The sequence below is a fragment of the Rattus norvegicus genome, chromosome 7 (genome assembly GCF_036323735.1).
Source record: "Rattus norvegicus strain BN/NHsdMcwi chromosome 7, GRCr8, whole genome shotgun sequence".
NCBI lineage: Eukaryota > Metazoa > Chordata > Mammalia > Rodentia > Muridae > Rattus > Rattus norvegicus.
In genome coordinates, this window is record NC_086025.1 from 22,620,688 (window position 1) to 22,643,558 (window position 22,871).

At 49.4% G+C, this 22,871-nt stretch overlaps 1 protein-coding gene across 2 annotated transcripts in view; it reads right to left on the reverse strand.

The window, feature by feature from the left end:
- The window catches only part of Chst11 (carbohydrate sulfotransferase 11), a 218,457-nt gene extending 208,567 nt beyond the window's left edge, over nt 1-9,890 (reverse strand). The window contains exon 1 of one of the 2 annotated variants that reach the window (XM_006241200.5): nt 9,285-9,890. In XM_006241200.5, the coding sequence (XP_006241262.1) occupies nt 9,285-9,387 (103 nt within the window). In that variant the 5' untranslated portion in view covers nt 9,388-9,890. Of the gene's footprint in view, nt 1-9,269 lie in introns of both variants that reach the window. The other variant, NM_001108079.1, reaches the window with a different exon arrangement.
- Between the last annotated feature and the right edge of the window lie 12,981 nt (nt 9,891-22,871).

Below are 22,871 nucleotides of genomic sequence, written 5' to 3' on the forward strand. Positions count from 1 at the left end.
CCCTGAACCCAAAAAAGGGTCTGGGAAGAAACCACTAGACCTTCCATTTATTATTTAATATTAAAATAATGACGCTGGGGCTAAGGAGATGGCTAAGTGGGCACAGTGTCTGTGTGCAAGCATGAGGACCCGAGTTCAAATCCCCAGCACCCACCTAAAAACACAGGCACAAACAGCACATGCCTGTAACCCCAGCACTGAGGAGCATTGAGGATCCTTGGACTTCATCAGCCAGGCAGCCTCTCGGAATCAAAGAGCTCCACGTTCAGGATAAGGCTGAGATAAGACTAGAGAAACCCGACATCAACCTCTGGCTACCACAGCACACACGCTTCGTGTACACACTGATGCATGTGTGCGCACACACAAGCACCAAGAAAATGAAAATACAGTCTGGCCTGATCATGGGTACCCACAATCTCAGCACATGGGAGGAAGAGGAGGATCATGGGTGCCCACGACCTCAGCACTCGGGAAGAAGAGGCCAGAAGACCAGAAGCTTAAGGTCAGAGTGATTTACAAAGCTGTCTCAAAAGTGAAAAACATAACCAGGTATAAGGAACACAAATAATTAGAAACAGCCCCGCCCCCCTGGCCTGTCACCTGAGGTTTCAAACCATCTGTGACATGCTGGGTAGATATCCTGAGCGTTGGGACAGACAGGCAACCGGAAAGTGGGGGGACCACAGTGGTCGTCTCGGTAATTCCCCTGCTCTGAGCACATTTCCCTGAATGGAATGTACAGAAGAGAAGCTCAGACAGGTTTGCAGAGGCTGTGGCCAGCCTGAACAAACCTTCCATCACAGATAAAAGGCAGGCTTAAGACCTCAGCGCAAACCAGCCTCCCAAGAGAGTACAATCCTTTCTGGGGACCATCGGGCTTTCGCGAGCCACATTTCAGTGTGAAAAAAGACCCACAGAATCACAGCTGGTCCGGCCAATCAATGGAATTATCTAGAACACAAAGAAAAAGTGATTATACGTCCCCATGACTAGAAAGGACCCAATTCTGGATGTTTACATGATCATACAGTATTGTGTGTAAATCACTTGTAAACAGAGTTGTAGAAACCGCAGATTTAAAGCTCTTGTTTCCTGGTGCTGTTTGAAGTTGAAGCTACAGATAATGTATTTGGTCCCTCGGATGAGAGACACCCCCTCAAAATGTGAAAAAAATCTACCAAGAAAAATCTACCAGGTCACTCGCCTGCCTGTGCCGTTTAGCTTCTGACAAAACATCCCTGGGGCAACGAGAGGGGTTTGCAACAAACAACGGGCGTTGTAGAGCCTATTTCCCAATTTGTCATTGGTTTGGTCTCGTGCTCAATAAATGGTTCCAGACCCAGCCTGAGATCACTGCCCCTGTGAAACAGCCGTGCCGATACGCACCAGTTTATAAGTTATTACACATCTACTACTTGTGCAGGCTGGAAGGTATTCAAGATATTCTGCGCCTCTGGCTATCCAACAACTTTAAATGCACCTAATTCCCTTCCGTAAATACCTTCCTCCTTAAATTATCTAGGCCACTTACTACTGTCTGCCTTGGGCTGTAATAAAACAAGAGCGGAGAGATTTGGAAGATTATAGAGGAGACAACACTAGGATCTGTTTGTTCCTGATTACCCAGCCCGGCTGGTCCCTCTCGTTCTGAGTTATGTGACTGTCGGAGATGGGGTAGAAGAGAAAGCTCTGAGACTCACCTATCTACCCTGAGTGTTTCCTAAACCCCTCTCAGGTATAAGGATGCCTGGGACAAGATCTTTGCCCAGACAAGTCAGAAGACCAAGGCACAACAAGTCAAGTCCATTTCCAAAAGGGCTGGAGGAGTGTCCCGGTTCAGGAGCGTATGGACGGACTCTTCCCAGGAAGACGGTCTATATCTATTTGAACTTCAAGTTCAAGCTCCGAGTTATTATTCCCCTTCCCTTCCTACTCTGGCTCTTAACCAACCACATCAGTAATAATTTTCAGAAGATCCTGGAGGCTTGGGAGAGGCCTTGCGGGCATGAGGTGAGCACAATCCTTAGAAGCCAGGTGAAGAGACAAAATGAAACAAAAGTGGGTGTGGTGCTACCTTGAAAGCCCAGCCTTGGAGAGTGAAGACAGACTCAGTGGCTGGCCGACCAGCCCAGCCTTCAAAGCAGGTTCCGGGTCAGTGAAAGACCCCACCCCTCACCCCCCAAAATAAAACAAGGGTTGTACCCGAACGACGATGCTGACTTCAGAGGGTTACCTCTGATCTGCCCATATGCAGGCGCACACATGAACCTGCACATATATGTGCACCTGAACATGTGACCACATAGACAGAGAGACAAGCATCGAGCCCGGGGCTCTGAAAACAGAGGGTAAACAGAGAGTGCACTGGGCAGGTAGCAAGCTGTGCAGGTGTGAAGGGGCCAGGGGTCAAGCCCACCCAGAACCTCCACTCTCCCAGCCAGAGCCGGAGCCTACCAGAAGTGCCTTGGCCCGTCCTCTTATTGAGGTCACAAGTACGCTGTGGTTTACAAGATGTCCCTCGGGGATTTATAAAGGGGCTTGGAGGGTACCGTCTGTGGAGGGTCTGTGGAGGTAGATTGCTGTGTTCTGTCCCACTGAGAAGGAAAAGGGTTGCTCATTAAAGGTCAGCACTAATGCTGCAGGTGTCATCTGTTGTGACACAGTCAAATGTCACCTGTGCTAAAATGTGGGGGCAGAAAAACCCAAGTGTCATAAAGCACGGAAATTCACAGGGGAGGCACTGGGGTACCCAGCCTCAGACCCAGGCCTTCCGCTCCCAAATCACCAGTTCGTTCAGTCTGTTTATTTCAGTTGCCCACGAGTTGCGTGGGTGTTTTGTTCTATAGATCGTACCTCATATGTTCTTAAAAAAACTGAATATGGAGATGATATGGTCGGGGCGGGGGCTTGACATGGCGAGCACCCTGATGAAGTGCACCGGTACTGTAATCCCGAGGCCTTACTGCCAGCCCTGCTTCATGTGGCCACATTCCCTTCCCCCAGGTTCCCGCTCAGACTTCCCCTCCCTCCTGCAGTCAAGGCCAGTGGAGGTCTTCATGCTCTGTGGTCTTCAGCTGCCCTCCCTCTCTCCCTCTGAGCTCCCCGCCTGGCATGTTCCCGCATAGAACAAGACTCGATCTGGTCTGCTGTCCAACTGTACACTGCGTGTGATGGACACGTAGCTGGCCCCTTCGCTTCCTGTGAGTCGACCATTCCCTGTTGTTGGGCCAACGGCATTCCCTAATTAGCTTTGCCTTCTATATTTCTGTACCGTCTTCCACACTGTTTTTCTTCTTTCCCCCTGACATACTGCATACGGTATTTGCACCTCCACCGCCTTGGTGTCTGCCCTGCCCGGTTCCATGTGGTCCCACATGTGTGTGGTGGAGTCCTGAACACAGAACAGCACCTGGCAGAGAGAGCACACTCCAATTGTGCTTGTAAATGTCACCCGATCACATCTGACTCCCCCGCAAAAGTACAAATTATAGATTCCAGGAGATTTTCATTGACAGATCAGGTGGGGTCCCATGATTTAGGAGATATAAATAAATAAAAATAAAGTAAGTTCGGCAGCAGAGGGACTTCTGTTTTATTTCTCTGAATCTTCCCTCAGAAGACGCTTGCCAGCCAAGACATGTGTCCCATGACCTCCAGAGTAAAAAGAGGTCTGTCTGAGTTTAAGAAGGGAAAGGGTGGGTACCTGTGCTGGGAGCCTTTGATTTCCTGTTTTTAAATCACTGGATGGATACAGCCCATCATAAGCACAGCGATTTTCAGCCAGACAAATACAGACAGCACTTGCCCCTGGTGCAGAGTGGATTTCCTTCTTCGTCACACCTCTACCCTCCAAAAGTCCCTAGCCAGCCTTTCTGTGACTCTCGGTCACCCTGGCATTTCAGGGGACAAGGAAGTGAAGACCCTGTCTGGAATGCACCGAGCTCACCAGGGAAGGAAACCGCCTCATCTCGGGGCTGCTCCTATGAAGGCAGACACTTCAGCTCTGGAGGGGAAGGAAGAGCCCAGGCTCAGGAGGTCTCACCCTTCAATTATTAAACATTGTTCTCAGAGTCCTAACGGCTCCAGTGTTGAGACCAATCTGGCACCTTTTCAAAGGAAGTTTGAATAGATAAGACAAGATCGGCCCTGTGTGCTGGAATGATTCCAGACCTACTCCGTGTACAAGCAAAGAGATTCCCTGATGTAAAATTAGCCGTGTGTAACAACGTGAAGAAAAATGACACTGAGCCGGTGCTTTGCATGGGGTAGGTAAGGGCAGACACACATCACGTGACGGTCTATAAACTTAAAAGGCTGCCGCTAAACTTGTGTCTCTTACTTCGATATTGACTCATCAGAATGGTATATCTGTATAAAACAGATTTACTGACCGAGATATAAAATACATGATGGGATCTAAACTAGTGTGTGTGTGTGTGTGTGTGTGTCTGTGTCTGTGTCTGTGTGTATGTCTGTGTGTCTGTGTCTGTGTCTGTGTGTATGTCTGTGTGTATGTGTGTGTCTGTGTGTATGTGTCTTGTGTGTGTGGTGTGTGTGTGTGTATGTGTGTATGTATGTGTGTCTGTGTCTGTGTGTGTGTCTGTGTGTGTGTATATGTGTATGTCTCTCTGTGTGTATGTGTGTATCTGTGTATGTGTGTGTATCTGTGTCTGTGATATGTGTGTGTGTGTGTGTGTGTGTGTGTGTGTGTGTGTGTGTGTGTGATACATTCCCCTTATCTGAAAGGACTGGCACCAGAAGCCTGTTGGATTTTGGACAGTTTTTAAATTCTGGGAGATCTACATATGTAAAAGAAGGTATCAGGTATCATGGGGACTGGATCCAAGACTAATTATGCCATTCATCTGTGTGCCGCAGACCCCTTAGACACACAGCCTGAGGTGACACCCAAACATCTTCAATCACCTATGTTTTGACTTATGCCCTATCATGTGAAGCCAGGTGTGGAATTTTCCACTTGCGTTGCCATGGTGGCTCTCAAAAACTTGCAAATGTTAGCACCCCTTGGGTTTCATAATCTCTGGCAAGGGATGTTCAGCCTGTGTATACATTCTATACTATGGAGAGAAAAAAATCCGAGTGCCTCTGAGTGGCGAATAGTGGAGAATTACTTCTCTTCCATAATCCTTAAAATCAGTCTTGCAGATGCGTTCTATGCTTAACCTGACCCAATGGTGACTTTAAATAAAGGCTGTACTCTTTCTATACATTTAACCCAGTCGAAGAATTCCCAGGTGACAGAGGAAGTAAACACACTGCAGAAGAAGAGGCAAACGAGACAGAGGCTTTCTCCTTGGCAGGCTTCTCCAGGAACAGTAGCTTTTAAACAAAAACCACAATCCTAGTGAGAAATAGAAGGGAGTTGTGAAAAAGCCCCCCTCACAAATGACTGCCCGAGGCCTCAAAGGTCCATCAAAGGATAGCCCAGCGGTCTTGGGCAGGTATGGGGGACATTTTAAGGGGAGAAGATGGACCTCCCCGGGGCATCCTCAAGGAGGCATTCACTCCAGTAAAAAAGCAGGCATGTGACTCTGATCTCCAACTCAGTAGTTCACACCTATGAAGGTGTCCATCATGAGCATGGATTTCTGTAAGTCGGGGGCTAATTGAGACCACCCCGCCCTTCCCCAGCATCCAGGACACAGAAGAATCTTCAGGAGCTGTGTGTCTCTGGAGCAGTGCAGTCAGCCCTGATCTTAATAGGTTTAAACTGGGTCCAGACACCAGAGAACTAGGAGTCTGAAAATGCCCGGGCAATTCCCTCCAGCAGAGCTGTAGGTAGGTAGAAGCTAGGTGCTCTTGACAAGCCCTGAAGGCACTATACCTTCCTGGAGCTAGGGACAAGCTAGCTACTTCATCCATTTTATGGAAAGCCTTCTGTGTGAAACACCCCTGACTAGAGAGGAGCCGAAAGCTCTTCACAAAGACTTTTAACTCAGGAGGTTTGAGGGTTTCAAAAGAAAACTGCCAAACTGACTGGGGCCCACTACTACTAAACCCTCCGTGGTGTAACCGATGGCCAATTATCTGATGGCCAATTACTCAAGTTCACAATTACCCAAGTTTATGAACCAGAAAAATACAAAAGACAGTGGGCTCCGACTAGAATGGCAGGGGGCATTTGCCTGCCTGAGAGCTGGGCAGAGTTCTGGGTTTGTTTGTTTATTTGTTTGTTTGTTTGTTTGTTTTGTTATTGTTGGCTTTTTTTTTTCTCCCCCTTCCACATACCCTCCAGCCAGCAAGGAAACTTAAGAGCCCACATCTCCTTCACAGAACTGCTTTTCTATGTCACAGACAGGAATCCAGAGAGCTCCTGATAGAGGGCTTCAGATCTAGGGGGACACAGTCTGGGCTCTGTTGGGGTCCCTTCTGCCTCTTGGCCAGGCTGATCCTGAGAGATTTCCCAGGCAAAAAGACTGACTGTACCAGGAGACTTCAGAGCCTCCATCACTTTAAAACCCAAAGCAGCAGGGCTAGAAAGACAGCTGTCCGATACGAGTTTGCTGTTGTGCTGAGGACCAAGGCTCGGCTCCCAGCACCCACATTAAGAGACCCATAACAAGCTGTAACTCCAGCTCTCGGGGGACTCATACCTTCTTCTGGCCTCTGCGGGTATCTGCACACACAGAACGTGCACACGCATGTGGTTCCACCCCATCCCCACACATAAAAATAAAAATTCTTAAGGGGTTGGAGGAACGACTCGAGGTTAAGGACACACACACACACACACACACACACACTGTTCTCCCACAGACCCTGGTAATTTAAAACAAGTCTTCGTCTTCTCTTAGAATCTATTTTAAAAATTCAAAGCAGGAAAAAAAAAAGATTTGGTCTCAACTATCAACAGTAGATATTAACAAAATGAGAAACAAGAGGTAAAAAGTAATGTTTCCAGATTGTATTTTATGCCCCATCTAACAGCACTGACGGGGTCCTGCGGCACTGTGTATAATTCCAAGGAAGAACTTTCAATCAAACGACTGCAGGTCTGTCTCCGACTCGACGTTTTGAAAGTAGCATTTGCCCGGCACCGAAAGAGGTCTCAGGAAAAGCAGGCTCCTCGTGATATGAATTATAAACAAATGTCATTTAGTGAAAAGAAAGGAGACCAGAAAGGGAAGGGCCAAGGCAGAATCAAAGACAAGTATTCAGTGACCCACAAGCTTGGACAAGGCTGTGGTTCCAGAAGGCTACACTGAAAAAACCCTACAGCCACTTCCAAGTCAATTAATGCATTAATAAATTCTGATGAGAGCTGGAAACATGAGGCACTGGTTACAGGTTGTGAGTTTCTTCCCCTCTGTCTCCAGTGAAGCTTTTTTTCCGACTCACGGCAGGATCCATTCACCCAGGGGATCCTGATGGACAATTCACAGGTGCAGAGAGGGTCAGGTACATTTCTGCCGTGCATTCCTGGTCTAAGCATTTCTGCTGCGAATCACCGGGCATGCACCAGCCCAGCAAAACTTGAATAGGCCTGAACACAGCTCGGAAGTCTAGACCAAATCATTGGGCCCTTTGTTTAAACAGCGCTAGCTTCGTTCTCTCTGCATACCAGCCTGTCCTCTAGCCCTCTGGCTTGGTCCTGGGTGGCCCCAGGAGCTTGGCACAACTGAGATGCCCGTCTGTCTGGTCCCACCCTCTTGCAACCCAGAATGCCAACAAAGTCCATTTTTAAATTCTCTCAGAAGTTTCACAACCACAGGTTTGAGTAAGGAGTTTGCTGACATTAAACTAAAAATATGAGCTGCAAACAAAAGCCATCTTTTACCAGGACTAGCTAGGGTGTCCCGGGGTTCCATGCGGTAGTATAAGACCTTATTCTTGGCAGCCAGGCCTCCTTAACAAACTGCTGTGAGCCCCAAAAAGAAGAGGGGCCAGTCTGTCCCTGTGCTGTCAAGGAATCCCTGCCTGTTAGATGCAAGGAATAGCTTTATGGCTCTGTCATCCACCAAGAAGCAGGCTTGATAAATTCGTGACTGAGTCTACTCAAAGTGTTAGCTATACGCTTAAAGAAGGCGGGAGGCAAAAACGAACCTTATTTCTCTGGAAAGAAATGTCTTTCCACCCCCCTCCTCCCTGCAATGAGGAAAGTAAATGATTATTGTGGCCTCTCTGAGGCGTCAAAAATTGGACTTCGATGCCAACGTGGCCCAGCACAGGTCTGCTAATCCAGACGAAACGGGGAAAGGGATTCCTGAGACTAAAGATGGGTTGCAACCTACAGAACCTTCTCAGAAAGTCCTACCTGTTGGGCTTCTAAGCCGTGCAGAACAGCAGGGCCAGGGCACTCTAGAGTGCCCCTCGCTCATCTAGCCCCAAACTTTCCTTCTGGACTCCCCCGGAAGAGGGGTGCCTGGACCCTCCCTATCCCTATAGGAGACTTGATATTTAGCCTAAGCCTGAGAGAACATGAGGAGGGATCCGTTCCTGTGCTGCAGAAGTCTCCAAATGCTCAGAATCCAGGGAGGAATGAGTCCAGAAACTGCGCAAAGTATCTCCGAGAACTTTGGTGGTCAAAGTGTGGCCCAAAAGCTCTGGAGTCCCTAGCTGGGGGAGTCTGGGGCCGGGAGATGGCAGACCAGGCCCCAGAGCAACAGCTGCAAGGTCACCGCGGAGCTCGACCCTGGGGTGTTTGAGCCAAGTATCTCACCCGGTGGAGAGAAGAGCGGGGGACCTACCCACCCTGTCCCCACACCTGCTCTGCTGCTGAGCTTGAAACACGTGGTAGCTCAGCTTGGGGCTTCCCGAGCTGCTGCAAGGACTCACTACCTCGCCCGGGCGTGCACCACTAGCCCAGGGGTCCCCAACCAGGAAGAGGTAGCGCTGCCTGCTGCAGAGCAGCCAGCCGGCTGCCAGTGCCTGTTTCATCTCAGCCCTCAGCAGCAACCCGCACCGAGTTTTGTAGTCTTCCCATCAACCCTCGACCCGGAGAGCTTCCAACAATCCCTACCTCTCTCTGCCACCTAGCCAGTAGACAAGACACAAAGAAAAAAAGAAAAGAAACGGAGGAAAAAAAGGAGGCAACACACGCCGCTGTCTCTCCTTGCGGTCTCAACCTCTAGCTGGGAGGAAGAGGAAGCGCACCTTCTCTCTTCCCATCCCAACTCCGTAACCCGCGGATCCCGGCAGTAAAGAGCCCCGAAGAGGCCGGAGGGAAGAGGTGAGGTTGGAAGAAGCAGAAAGCAGAGCGAGAGAGAAGAAAATATCCAACAAAACCACGCTAACGCGCCCCCTACCTGGGTGCAACATACTTTGGAAATAGAAGATGACCAAGATAAAGGATCCCAAGCAAGTGGCCAGCACCATCCGGCAAATTCTGTTCATCCTCATCACTTCCAGCAGCGCCGGCTTCATGGCTTTGTCCTGGCCGCGGGGACCCGGCTGTCCGGGAGGCGCGTCCGGAGCGCAGAAGCGGGGACCCCGCCGCGGGGGGACCAGCGCCCGGGAGGTTCAGAACGGAGCTGGCCGGGCTCCGGAGCTGGCTCCCGCTAGCTTCACCGAGGCTCTCCGAGCCCCCGATTCCGGTCTCGGGGGTGCAAGGCGCGGGAGTTGGTGTGCAAGTGTGGGGATGCGTGGCCCCGGCCGCGCGCTCCTGCCGGTCCGCCTCGCCTCTGCTCGATGCTCCGCCGCCTCCTCTGCTGGCGCCTGCGGCCGCCGCTGCCTCCTCGCGGGCCGGGCGACCGGGATGCGAGAAGGAAGGTGCCGCCGCCGCGGTGCCCTGGCCTCAGTGACTGTCCAGGCCCCCCTCCCTCCCTCCCTCGCCAAAAGCTACTTCATTGCGCTCCAGTGATCTATATATTCCAGGGCTGGGTTTTACCAAACGCAACTCGCAGCCCCCGGCGAGGGGAGGGCGCCGGCGAGCGGGGAGGGCGGGGCCGCGCCGGGGCGGAGCGTCGCCTCCCCGCCCCTACCCGAGACGTGGTGGCGTCCAGCTGTTTCCCGGGGAGTCCGGAGTGCGCGGCACGCTCCCGCAGGGTCCCAAAAGCCCTCAGTCCCTGGGCGGAGCTGGGCCGCTGTCTCGAGCTTGCGTGAACGTTTCCATGACACAACCGGGAGGGGGAAAACCACGAATAAGATGCTGTAGTGCTGCCACCCATTCTCCGGTGTGGCGAGAAGCAGGTTAGGTGGCCGAGGCAAACGGGGCCCTGGTGGCACGCGATCGTTTAAAATCCCTGGGCGATTTAGCAGGGGAAGTTGCCCCCACGCTCCGCTAAGAGCGGGTGCCCTTCTCACACTGATCAAAACTGGGCAGTTTCTTTTTTCTTTCAAAGGACAGCTCAGCTTGAGGGCTGCTTTTGCAAAGAGGTTAAAGAGAGCGGACTTAAAGTCAAGGTTAGGGAAACTGCACAGCATCCCACGGGCTGGAGACAGCTGCTATGCCATTCTGACACGTGCCCTCACCCGCACCCCTGGAGGCAAAGAGGGTTTGTAGCTTTTAAAACTGTTTGCACCAATGGGTACAGCTTTCAGTAATTTATCCAAAGTGCGTGAGAATCAATCGGGCGGATGTGAAAAGACGCCCCTAAAAGTCTAACAAAGTGCTGGGAGTGGGGGGATGGGGGTGGAGAAACCAAGCCAGCTTACCCTTGGCAGGTAGAGAGAAAGATGGCGCTGCCTTCCTGCATTGTGTAAAATGTTTTAAAATGTTCAGCTCCACGTAGTTGGGTGGCCATGGATCAATAAGGTGGGCGCAGGTCAATATAAGGAGATCGTTTTTTATGCCAGGAAAGCAGGGTTATTGTAAAGCCTGACCTTTCCGCTTTACCATTAAGTGAATTTACAGAAACTCGATTCATAAGACATTGTACCTTTGAATGCGTCTCTTCACAGAGGCACTGATAAATTCTTGTTGAACTTAATGGGGCCTATCCTCCCCTCAAATCCGACAGACTCACAACTTGCTTTCTGATACATGTATCCAGAACCGCCTCTGAGACCTCCTTTTCCTTCTCCTGAAGTTTCCCCCTCAGCAGGGAAAGTCGGCAGCCTTCCTGTGATTCAAAAGACAGTCAATTACATTGGGATATTGATGTAGCCAGTATTATTCTGCTTCTCCTTTATGAACGAGTTGCTTGCTGGAGGTGGCCAAGATATATGAGCTCCAATACAAGCCACTCCCCGGGGAGTCCCCCCTAGGACGTGAGTAGGCTCTGTATCATCTCCTTGTGGGGTGGGAGAATGGGCTCCTTGCAGGGGCATATCCATCCCCCAGAGTGCCTGCAGGGCCGCTCATTACCAGGGTGCTAGTGTCTTCTTTAACCAAAGCACAGTGAGGAGGGATGTCCATGCATTTCCTTCCTCCGTCCTTTCGCCCAGGGCAGAAAACCACCCGGTGTTTGTAATAAGCCAGTTTGGGAAGTCACACACCCAAGGAAGACGTGAGACATGTGCTTCTTTTTGGGATTCAGAAGCTTGAGTTGGACCATGTTCTAGAGAAAGATGGTGGGCCTTGCCAGGTATCTGTGCCTGTATCCTCAACATCTGAGTCGGCCAGACATAAGGAGTGGGAAGAAGCTGTGCTGGTGACTTGCCACCTCTGCCAGGAAGTGTCCTCTAATTTCTCACTGGAATTCTCTTCCCTCCTCTGTGCTGTGAGCTCTAGATCCAACCCCACCTCCGGCCACTGTGACCTACAGACAGAACTCTATCCTAAAGGGTCAAGTTGTCAGGCTGGAGAGATGGCTCAGCGGTTAAGAGCACTGACTGCTTTCCCACAGGTCCTGAGTTCAAATCCCAGCAACCACATGAGAGTTCACAGCCCTCTGTAATGGGATCCAATGGCCTCTTCCAGTGTGTCTGAAGAGAGAGACAGTTGACTCACAAATAAAATTTTTTAAAAAAAGGATCAAGCTGTCTTCTTCTCCCTCCACCACACTCTGATGCCCAGGGCAAGTAGCACACAGTGGGTGGAAGACAGACATGGCAAGGTATTTGTCTCTTAGACTAGGAAGTTAAGGTAGAATCCTCTCATATGTACAATCATGACCAATGGCAACAGGCTATGACCCTGTTGCCCACACCACATTAGCAGTCGGAGGAAAGGCTCTAATTCTTATTCCTGTGTCAATTCACCAACTTCGAAGGAAGTCTCCGCTTTCTTTCTGTCCCTGACCTAACCAAACCTTGTTGTCCCTTTGCCTGTGCTACCTTCCCCATATTGACAAGAAAAGGGACAATCAAGTGGTAAGAGGTGGGGGGGAAAAAAGACTGTATCTTTTCAGTGCTGACCCAAAGTAAGACGACTGCTTCTAAAGCCAGGCTTTGGGAACTGGGAGGTAGCTCAATGGTAGAGAACTTGGCTAACACGCATGAGGCCCTGGGTTTCAGTCTCTAGTTCAGTGAAATAAAATAAAAAAAAATGGCTTTGTTTCCCCAGAGTACCTGTTGAGACAGGCAAAGTTATATGACAGTGACAGAAAATCCCTACTTTGGGTGGCTTAAAGCAACTAGGCCACACCTGCAGTTGCCGTTTATCTTCTATGGATGGGCAGAGGGGGTTGTACCCTGGATATGTTTCACAGATGAGGTAAAGTAGCACCTTCTAGAACAGTGGTTCTCAGCTTTCCCAGTGCAGCCCTTTAATACAGATCCTCATGCTGTGGTGACCCCCCAACCATAAAATTATTTTTATTGGAACTTCATAACTATAATTTCGCTACCGGCATGAGTCGCAATGTAAATAACTGTGTCTTCCGGTATTCTGAAGCAACCCCAAAAGGTGTTGCAACTCACGGGCTGAAAGATGCTGTTCTGGAACGTTTGCTGTTTGTAAGGCTTGAGAAGTGGGAGCATCTCAAGGCTCACGGGGTACACGGGGTTTCTGAGCGTCGTTTATTGGCCGGGAGCTGTCACAGGGTTGCTCGGCATCACACCTAGGTCAGGAAGTGTGGTTCTCCTATGAACCACAAGTGGAACGTGGGTGGGGAGCTGCCTTCCTGCTCACTGACTCGGCTCACTCTTCAAATCTCACTTTATCAGGTCTCTGGACTCCATTTTGCCCTGGGGGAGGTGGCTACTGAGGTGAATGGTACTGAACCATCTCAGTACTGTGCTGGGATCTGCCTTGATCATTTTCCAAAAACAAAAACAACAACAACAACAACAAAATGTGCTTGTAGGATTGAAAGCCTAGCACGGCTTGTGGGGAGGGGAGTTAATGGACTACGTATGCCCCCGCCCTTGTTAAATAGATTTAAAAGAATGAAATAAACACAAAAGCCCACAGTTCCAGATGGCGCCTTTTGGGAGCAGTGAACAGACAAGGTACATACCCGGTCCCAACAGGCCGAGCTCAGTCTCATGCCCGTAGATTCTGCCCACAATGTACTGTCCTGTTACAATCTTCCAAAATTGGCACGGTGCCCCTTTCTGCACTTTGTTGGAGTGAGAAATGGACCCAGAGCACAGGGCAGACAGAGAGCCCTTCAGCATCTTCCAGGAAGACAGTGAATGTGTCTCATAGGAACATGGCCCCGGGGCCTCCCCCTGGCTCCTCCAAGGGGCCTCTCCCTGGCTCCTCCGAGGATAGGTTTTTCCAATTTGCATCTCTCCGACACCTCTCTCACAAAGTACACTCAGTTAGCCTGAACACAGTCAATATTTGTGGAGCTGAATTTAAAACCATTTGCCCGCGGTACCGGGAGATTTGGGGTATAAATTTTCTACAGGTAGGTAAACCGCAAATACACAAGCGGGTCGCTCACAACAGGGCTCTGAGAGCAAGCTATTCCTTACCCTGCCAGCTTTTCAGAACCAGACTGGAAAGAAAGAAGGGAAGAGAGAAAAGGTGGGGGAAAGGTGGGGGAAACAAGAGACATCGGCACAGAGGAAGGGATAGTAAGAAGGGGGAGAGAGGAGAGGAAATAGAAAGGAAAGAGAGATAGAGGGAGAAACAGAGGCAAGGAAATGAGCAGGAAGACAGAAACAGTAAGGAGAGGATTGTGGGAAGAAATGCCTGCCTATTCTATCTCACTATCTCACTTCAAATGCTACTTCATCTCTCTCCCCAGCTTAGACCCAGAAGATCCCCCAGTGACCTTCCCAGTCTTTTGGACACTCAGGTTCTTCCCAAGCCTACTGTAACTGTTTCATGTCTCAAATGGCCCAGAAATCATTCCCTTACTTTCATGCATCCCTCACAAATAAGACTCACCCAGTCTCCCCGTTGGTCCTTAAACGTTTATCTAGAACCTTGGAAGCCCCCCCCCCCCAACACCCATCAAAGTCTGCACACTGCAGTCTATGGATGGCTGTGTGTCCCGTCCTGGTCTCTGTCGGAGAAACCACTCTCTAGTCACAGCCTCGACTCACGAGCTTTCATGAACTTCCTTTTCCTATTCACACCCCTCCTTTCACAGAGGAGGGAACTGAGGCAGAGAAAAATAATGTCATATTCCAGGGGTTCAGAGCTAGGACAGGCAGATCCAAGATCACAAAGCTAGAAGTAACAGCGTCTTCCAAGGTCACCCTTTGCCTCCTGCCCAGGCTGGGAGGCAGGAGGAAGGGGACACAACCCGCATCTCTGGTTTTGGTTTTTTTTTTGTTTGTTTGTTTTTGGTTCTGTTGTCATTGTTTTTCCAAGACAGGGCATCTCTGTGTTACTCTGGCTGTTCCGGAACTTGCTCTGAAGACCAAGTCTCAAACTCAGAAATCCACCTGCCTCTGCCCTGCAATCACTGGGTATGTGCCACCCCTGCCCAGCTACATCACCTCTCTAAGCCGGACACTGTCCACCTGGTGACTGCTGGGTCTTCTCAGCCTCTCCACGATACCTGCTGATTCCCCTACCAGATGAGCCCTCCAGGACTCCCTCCTCTCCTCCTGCTGTAAAGATACAGCAGTAACCTTTGTACTTAGTGGTAATTTGTCGAAGTACTTCTCTGCATTTGTTTTCCCCAACCTCGATATTTATTTTAATCCTCACCAGCCCTCCACCCTGTTCCAAGCAGGCTTTGTATTGCTCTGGTCTGCCCTGGGGATTAATAAAGGCTTTCAGTGAGAAGACTTTGAAACCCAGCAATGCCAGGGAAAGAAAGTGGGCTTTGGGTGGGATTTGAAAAGGGAGACTTGAGTGCCTTCCCACACTTTGCTTTCCTGGGTGCCAGGGACCTGCCATAGTGGCCTCACTGTCACCAGGAATGCAGTGCCCTAAGCATGGCTCAGAAGCTTCTGGTCCACTGGGCTGAGGGAGCTTCAATCAGATGCTTTTGAGTGAACTCTATGACCAAGAGAACTTTCTGTGATTTGGTGCCAGGGCCAAATAAAGATGCTGAGACGAGTCCCCAGGCAGTAGTGGCATACACCTTTAAACACATTAACCCCACAATAATTAATAATTAACTAATTAAAAGTGCATTAATCCCAGCACACAGAAGGCAGAGGTAGACGGATCTGAGTTTGAGGCTAGCCTCATCTACAGAGTGAGTTCCAGGGCAGCCAGGTTATTTATTATAAGTAAACCCTGTCTCTGAAACAAATGACAAGACGCCAAGAATGCTGGCACAGTGGTACATCCTTGGAATGCCAGCACTCCAGAGACTGAGGCAGAGGACTGCTTCAAGTTGGAGGCTAGCCTGTGCTATATAGAGAGACTATCCCACTTTACCCTTCACAGTTGACTTCAACCTAGACTCAGGGCATAGACAGTCACCAATCAATCATCTTACTCTCCTTGGGGTTTTGCCTTTTCAAGGGTTTCATATAAATGAAATCTTACTGTACAGAACCATGCGGTTGATTCTTTACTTGGTGAGATTTTAAAAATATTATGAAATATATTAATCTCTGTGTATATGTGTTTCTGTTCATATGTGTGCACATGTGTGTGCATGTGTGCATATATATTCATGCATGTGCACATGTGTGTGTGTGTGTGTGTGTGTGTGTGTGTGTGTGTGTAAGATCAGAGGTCAAACTTGGGTGTCCTTCCTTCTGCACCACCTACTCTGTTGTGACAGGGTCTCTTACTAATGTGAAGCTAAGCGAGTAGTCCATACTGGCTGGCCAGGCCCCAGGAATCCTGGTGTCTCTGTCTTCCCAGCATTGAGACCACAAAAGTAAGACCCCCATGCCCAGATTTTTTTTAACATGGTTTCTAGGAATGAAACTCAGATCCTCCAACTTGCAAGGCAAGCCCTTAGCAACAGAGCATCTCTCCGGCCCCCTGAAATTCATTTTAATTTCATCCCTTTTCAGTCCTTCATGGTACATTTTACTGCTGTGCAGAGTGTCACTGATGTTACACCCAAAGCCACTGGTCCTCGTGGCAAGCATACATGATTAGACCTGTTGCACAAAAGACAAACCAAGTCTGGCAGATATCAAAGCACTGACAGACAGTTGATAAGTGTCAAGAGTGGGGTTTGAACCAAGGTTATACGGCACCTCGACCCGCACTTTAGAGTGGATCTATCATGTTTCCATGTCTCCTTATCAGCCCAGTGAGATCTGCCCTCACAGCTGCAAAGGGCAGAGGAGCTAGACAACAGAAGAGACAGGCAGTAAGGGGCGGGGACTTCTCTGGTCATCAGGCTCTCACCTTTGTGCCCTCAGTCTTGTTCACACTCAGACTCCATGGAGCATCAAGTCTACCAAGTCTCCTGGATGAAGGCCCCCACCTGCCTCTCCTCCCTCCCTGCAAACAATTCTTGAAAGAAGATGGTGAGAGCAGCCACGGAAAGCAACCGGGTGCACAGCTCCACCTTCTGTCTTTCCTTGTGCCCTGGATGGAGTGAACGAGCATGCCTCTCGGGGTGGTTTATGGACCTCTCTCAAGAAGGAAGGATCCCCTCTAAACCTGTGGACCCCCCAAGCATTGGGACGTGATAGAGAGTCCAAAAATGGGAATCACCCAAACACTCAGTGTTAGAGTTTTCTCTGGACAGTCTCTTGGGTTCTGGGGTGCAGGCAGCCTGAGAGGTGCAAAGACTCCTGGGTATCAAAGAAAAAGGAGTGATACGAGGTAGATGGAATTGTGGCTAAAAAATCTTATATGAAAAATGAGAGAAAGAAGCTTTAAGTTCACTGTTAAAGAGTCGATACGAACAGCTGAGATGACTTCACCTAGTTCGGTGACACGAGAATAAAAAGCCTGCAGGAGATTATTCCTCTCCCACACAAAAGGAAACGGTTGGATAATTGAACATGAACAGACATTTTTTTTTTTTTTTTGGTTCTTTTTTTCGGAGCTGGGGACCGAACCCAGGGCCTTGCGCTTATGAACAGACATTTTAAGTTCAGTGGTTACCACTGAACCAAAGCTGTAAGACGCCATTTTGGCCTATGGGAGAAGGAAGGGTTTTTATAAAATAACACTTTCCCTCTAGGGTTGGAAGAGATACAATAAGGGACATCCATCCGCTGCTGGTCGCAGGGTTCCTTTCCATTTTCCTGCGAAGTCCTTTCTCCCAGCAAAGGCGCAGGCGCAGGCGCAGGCGCAGACGCACCACACCGCGGTGTCTCAGGCTCTGGACTCGAGCAGAGATGCATTTTCCTTTGGAGAATCAGCACGTGCCGTGAGTCAGGCTCAGTGTTGTCACCTGTCAAGTGGGAACATCTTTCCCAAACTCTTTTTCAGCCTGCGTCACGGTTTCCACTGCTTCTAGCCCAGATCCCGAGCTGTTACCCGTCGCAGATCTAGATGGAGCAGCCCACACTGTGGCAGGGACACAAGTGTCAAAGGGGACTTGGCCCATCTGTCCCCATTGATGGCCCCTTCCTCCCATGCAGGCCACTAGAACAAAGGATTCCAAAGGTCAGTCGCGGCGACGTGCATTCTATCATTTAAATGTGATAAAAAGTTTCGGTGCAAGTTAGTTTTATCTTATTGTGGTTTGTTTCTCTAGTTGGGTTTTGTTTTGTTATTTGAACTGACAATTGGACACAATCTAGAGTCACCTTGGGAAGGGGTCTCAGGGAAGGACTGTCTCCACTGGCCGGAGGGTGCACATCTGAGAAGGTTCATCACGATTAATGAGAAGACCTGCCTACTGTTGGCGTTGAGTATTCGCCAGAGAAGACTGCTCGGGTGTGAGCTTAAGCCAATAGAAAGTCTTTATTAGTGACTACACTGGGTGTTCAGGATCCCACCGTAACCCTGAGCCTTTCTTAGGGTGCGCTTTTAAGCAAAAAAAAAAAAAAAGAAAGAAAAGAAAAGTTCTGGGTTCACATACTACAGTTAACAAGAACAATTAGCAGAACTACAGAAGCTAAAGCAAGATTAGTAGAGACTTTCCCATAACTGTACAGACTTTGATGGATTCAGTCCTTGTTTCCATTTTTGACTGGTGGCGCTGTCTGTACACCACCGAGTTCCACAGCCTTTCATCATGGAGTCAGTTGTGCTAAGGTCTCGGGCCTGTTACACTGTGGGTGGCAACATTCCCTAGGTCAGAGATCTTGGACTGAACAAGTGTAGAAAAGGCAAACTGTGCCCTAGCTCTCTGCTCTTGACTGTGGACGTACCGTAACCAGTCCTCTCGTATTCCCACCACCTTATGTGACCTCCGTGCTGCGACGGACGTAACCTGGATTGTGAACTAGATAAGCCCTAACGTCCTCACAGCACTCTTATCAGAGCGTTTTATCACAGCAATAGAGAAAGATCTGGGGCAGTGTTCAACTCTGACCTGGGTCGAGCTGAGATGGAGGAGGAGGCTGGCCAGGGCTCGGGTCTCCACACATCTCGATCTAGCTGTGTGAACTGAGCTGCATTCACACCGTTTGAATATTGATGTCCTCATTATCGGTGTGACTGTGTTTGGAGACAGGACCCTGTGGTGGTTAAGATTGTTTCCGTCGTGTGTCTAAACCGTCTTAATGGAAGGGACACCCATCCTGAGTGTGAGCAGCGCCATCCCACAGACTAGAGTACCACACTGAGTAAAAAGGAGGAACTGGGTTGGGTGCCACTGCGCATCCGTTTGTGACGCCTGATTGCAAACGCTCCGTGAACAGCTCCCTGTGTAGGCATTCTCATGCCTTCCCAAACCCGGGTACCCTCAAACCGTGAGCAGAAATAAACCCTTCCTTAAGCTTCTTCGTCAGGCATTTGGTCACAACTAGTGAACAGTAACCAAGAAAGGCCCGTGCGGTAGAAATCAGCACTAAATAAGCCCATGAAGATGGGTCCTAATCCAATGGGACTGGAGTCATAAGGAAAGAAAACAACCGCGTTCTGCGCATGCTCAGAGGAAAGGCTGTGTGAGAACGCAGCCAGAGAACTGTAAACTGCAAGCCTCCCCAAGAGCCAACTTTGCTGGCTACTTAACCTTGTACTTCGGCTTTTAGAGCCACAAGAACATGTGTAAGTTGATGGCATTTTGTTACGGTAGCCCGAGTGACTCACAGTGACGTGGGCCCATTTTTCGGAGGATGTCTGTCATGTTCAGAGCGTTCCAGCATATTCTACCATCCTACTATAGTAGGAAAGACAGCCTTGCTCTCCCAGCATTCTGCAGATTCTGCTACTCTGGCATGGTGGCTGGCCTGGAGCAGCTGTGAAGTTTGTAGAAGCCAATGCCAGGTTCCTGGAGGTGAGCCATGGAGTCGTGCCAAGGAGCAGTGTAAGAAATCACCATGAACTTGGCGACTCAAACAGACGTGTAGTCCGACGCACCCCAGGGAGCCACGAGTCCAAAATCAGGGTGTGAGCAGAGCAGTGCTCCTTGGAGATGCTCTGAGAGAGTCCTCCCTGGACAATTCCTGCCTTTGGTGACTCCAGGAATTCTCCAGCTTGTGGAGAATTTCTTCCTATTCCTATTGTGGAGAATTTCTTCCTATTCTGACTCCTGTTGTTGGATTTAGGGTCTACTCAGAAAATGCAGGGTTATCGAGATCTAGAGCACATCTGCTGAGACATTCCCCAAACTAAGCCACATTTACAGTTCCGGGGCTTACGGTGTGGACATCATCTCAGTGGTCACCCTTCAGCTCACTACAGACAGGAAATCAAAACGTTTTTCCCAGAACAAATACACATGCTCTTCTTTCCAGTTCGGTAGGCACACAACAGCTTCTCTGGCCTTCCTAGAATTTCTAAGAACTGCGGGGAAGCCCTGAAACACTCATTATGCTCATTATTTATTTTTAATAAAGTCAATAAATCTGCCTGGCTTTGAATTTGCTATGTAGCCAAGGATATCCTCCTTGCCCAGTGTTCCCAGTAGTTACATTGTAGTGTATGCTACCACGTCTGGCTGTAAGTCTGACTGTTACAATCTTAAGGCAATGGAGTAGTAGCCTGTGAGCCAAGAACTCTGACTGCTACATATTTGATTGTCAACTGGACCATGCAAGACAAGTCGGGCTCTGGCACCTGCCCTTGATCTGACTATTGATTTATCAGCTAACCTTGGTTATTGGGCTTTCATTTTGGTTTTGTTTGTTTTCCGAGATGGTGTGATGGTTTGTATATGCTCGGCCCAGGGAGTCAGGATTAGAAGGTGTGGCCCTGTTGGAGTAGGTGTGTCACTGTGGGTGTGGGTTATAAGAATCTCATTCTAGCTGCCTGGAAGTCAGTCTTCCACTAGCAGCCTTCAGAGGAAGATGCAGAACTCTCAGCTCTGCCTGCCCCATGCCTGCCTGGATTCCACCGTGCTCCTGCCTTGATGATGATGGACTGAACCTGTAAGCCAGCCCCAATTAAATGTTGACCTTATAAGACTTGCCTTGGTCACGGTGTCTGTTCACAGCAGCAAAACCCTAACTAAGACACAGGGTTTCTCTGTGTAGCCTTGGCTGTCCTAGAACTCACTCTAGGCTGGCCCGGAACTCAAAGACCTTTGCCTCTGCCTGCCTTTGCCTCCCCAGTGCTGGGATTAAAGGTGTGTAGTACCACACCAGGCTAAGCTTGGTTATTGTAAATATGACTCATGAGTTCCATTAATATTATAAACTCAAAGGGCCTTCTTTGTGTTTTGCAGCATGTATGTCTGTGTGAGGGCTTCAGATCTTGGAGTTACAGACTGTTGTGAACGGCCATGTGGGTGCTGGGGATTGAACCTGGGTCCTCTGGAAGAGTAGCCAGTACTCTTAACCACTGAACCATCTCTCCAGCCCCCTCAAAGGGCCTTCTTAAGACGGCCTCTATCGGGGTTGGTGAGGGGATGTCTCAGGCCCCTCAAAATGATATTTCCCAGAAACATTGTTGAGTTGAATGTCAGGTATCTGGAGCAAAAATCGTATTCTATGAGTTTAGATCTCAAATATTCAAGATGTTAAGTGCTCTCTTTATGATAACGACTAATCTGGTCTCTGAAAATAAAATTAAGAATGCTGATCAGCCACGGGAGAGCAGTGAATGCTAATTACCAGCAGCAGGATGTAAGTTTTCAGAGCCGCATCCACAGCTGGGAGTGATCCTGCTCATAGTGACTCTGCTCCTGGAGAGCTTACCTTATATACCTCAGAGAAAGCACGTAGCACTAGGCTCAGAGTTCTGTCCCAGCCGTCACCAGCCAGCCAGGTGTCTTGAAGAAAATCACTCCCCTTCGCAGGGTCAGTAACTGCCTGAGATGAACCCCAAGAAAGCAAAATGCTGGTAGACAAGGGTTGGTTAGGCCTGAGTAAGGATCTGATGTGGTGACCTCTCAGCAGGAACATCCTGGATGGGAAGGGACTCACCTTTTCTGCCTCCATTTAATTGCTAAGTCGATGCTATGTAGATGAGAAGGTGCTTTTTTTTTTTTTTTTTTTACAACTAGCTTATGTTCAGAGTGTTGAATTTTAACCAAGCCAATCACGAAATCATCCCGCGTGACAGATTCCTAACCGTGCAGCTGCATTAGCCAAGAGCATGTGATCCAGGTCTCCACTTCTAACTGCCCAGAACCAAGAGGTGCTTTCTCGGCTCCAGTTATTGGGACCCTCTGAGGGGAGGCTGGACTGAGACACTACTGGGCTCCGGTCTCAAGCTGTGTGTTGGGGTCTCTGGCTCTCTCCAGCCCTGAACTCGGCTGGTCCTTGTATTTTTCTTCATTGTGAGGTGCTGCCCCCAAACCCCAGGCTTCCCTTCTTCAGCTGGGCACCCATCCACCCTACCTCCTAACAGCGCAGCAAGGGTTCTGCTGCATTCTGATTGGCTCAGCTAGGTCACCTTACCTCTGCGGCCAGAGGCTGACTATAGCAGCCTCCTTGCTCGACCCTGGCATGGCGGTTAATATTGACAACCAGATGGGGTCCGGAATCAACCAAGACCCTGTCCTCTGACTTGGTCTGTGAGGGCATTTCCAGACATAAAGAGGTCCCAAGAAAAGGGAGTGCTGCTCGTTTCCCATCATTTCCAGTGTGAACCAAATTCTTATAGACTTTTTCAGGCTGTCGGCAGCCATCCTCAGGAACTGAGAAGTTATGGGTCTTTAGCCCCTCTGGTGTACAAATAACCAGCCGGGAACACCCACCATGCATCATGTGAACCAAGCTAAGACGTCCCTTTTGTAGTATCTTTCATTCTATCGGTCTGGATCCTTAAAAGGACCCTACCTAATATGCCTAGGGGACATGCCCTATGCTAACCCAGAAAGTGGGGACACCCCATCCTCATTATGAAGACTAATATTGAGAAGCCCAAGTGAAAGATGCTGGGATCTCATCCTGGGGTCCACCCCAAGAGACCAAAACAGATTCTGTTGTAAGAAGATATGATGGGTGTATTCATTTCTTATGGCTGCTCTAACAAATTCTCACAAAGAGGGAGTTTAAATGACACAAATGGATCATCTTACAGTCCTAGGAGTCGGAGATCCAAAATCAATCTACTGAGGCTAACATCAAAATGTCAGCATGCTGGGCCCCTTCTGGAGGCCAAGGGAAATGTCTGTTCCCCTTGCCTCTTGTATTTA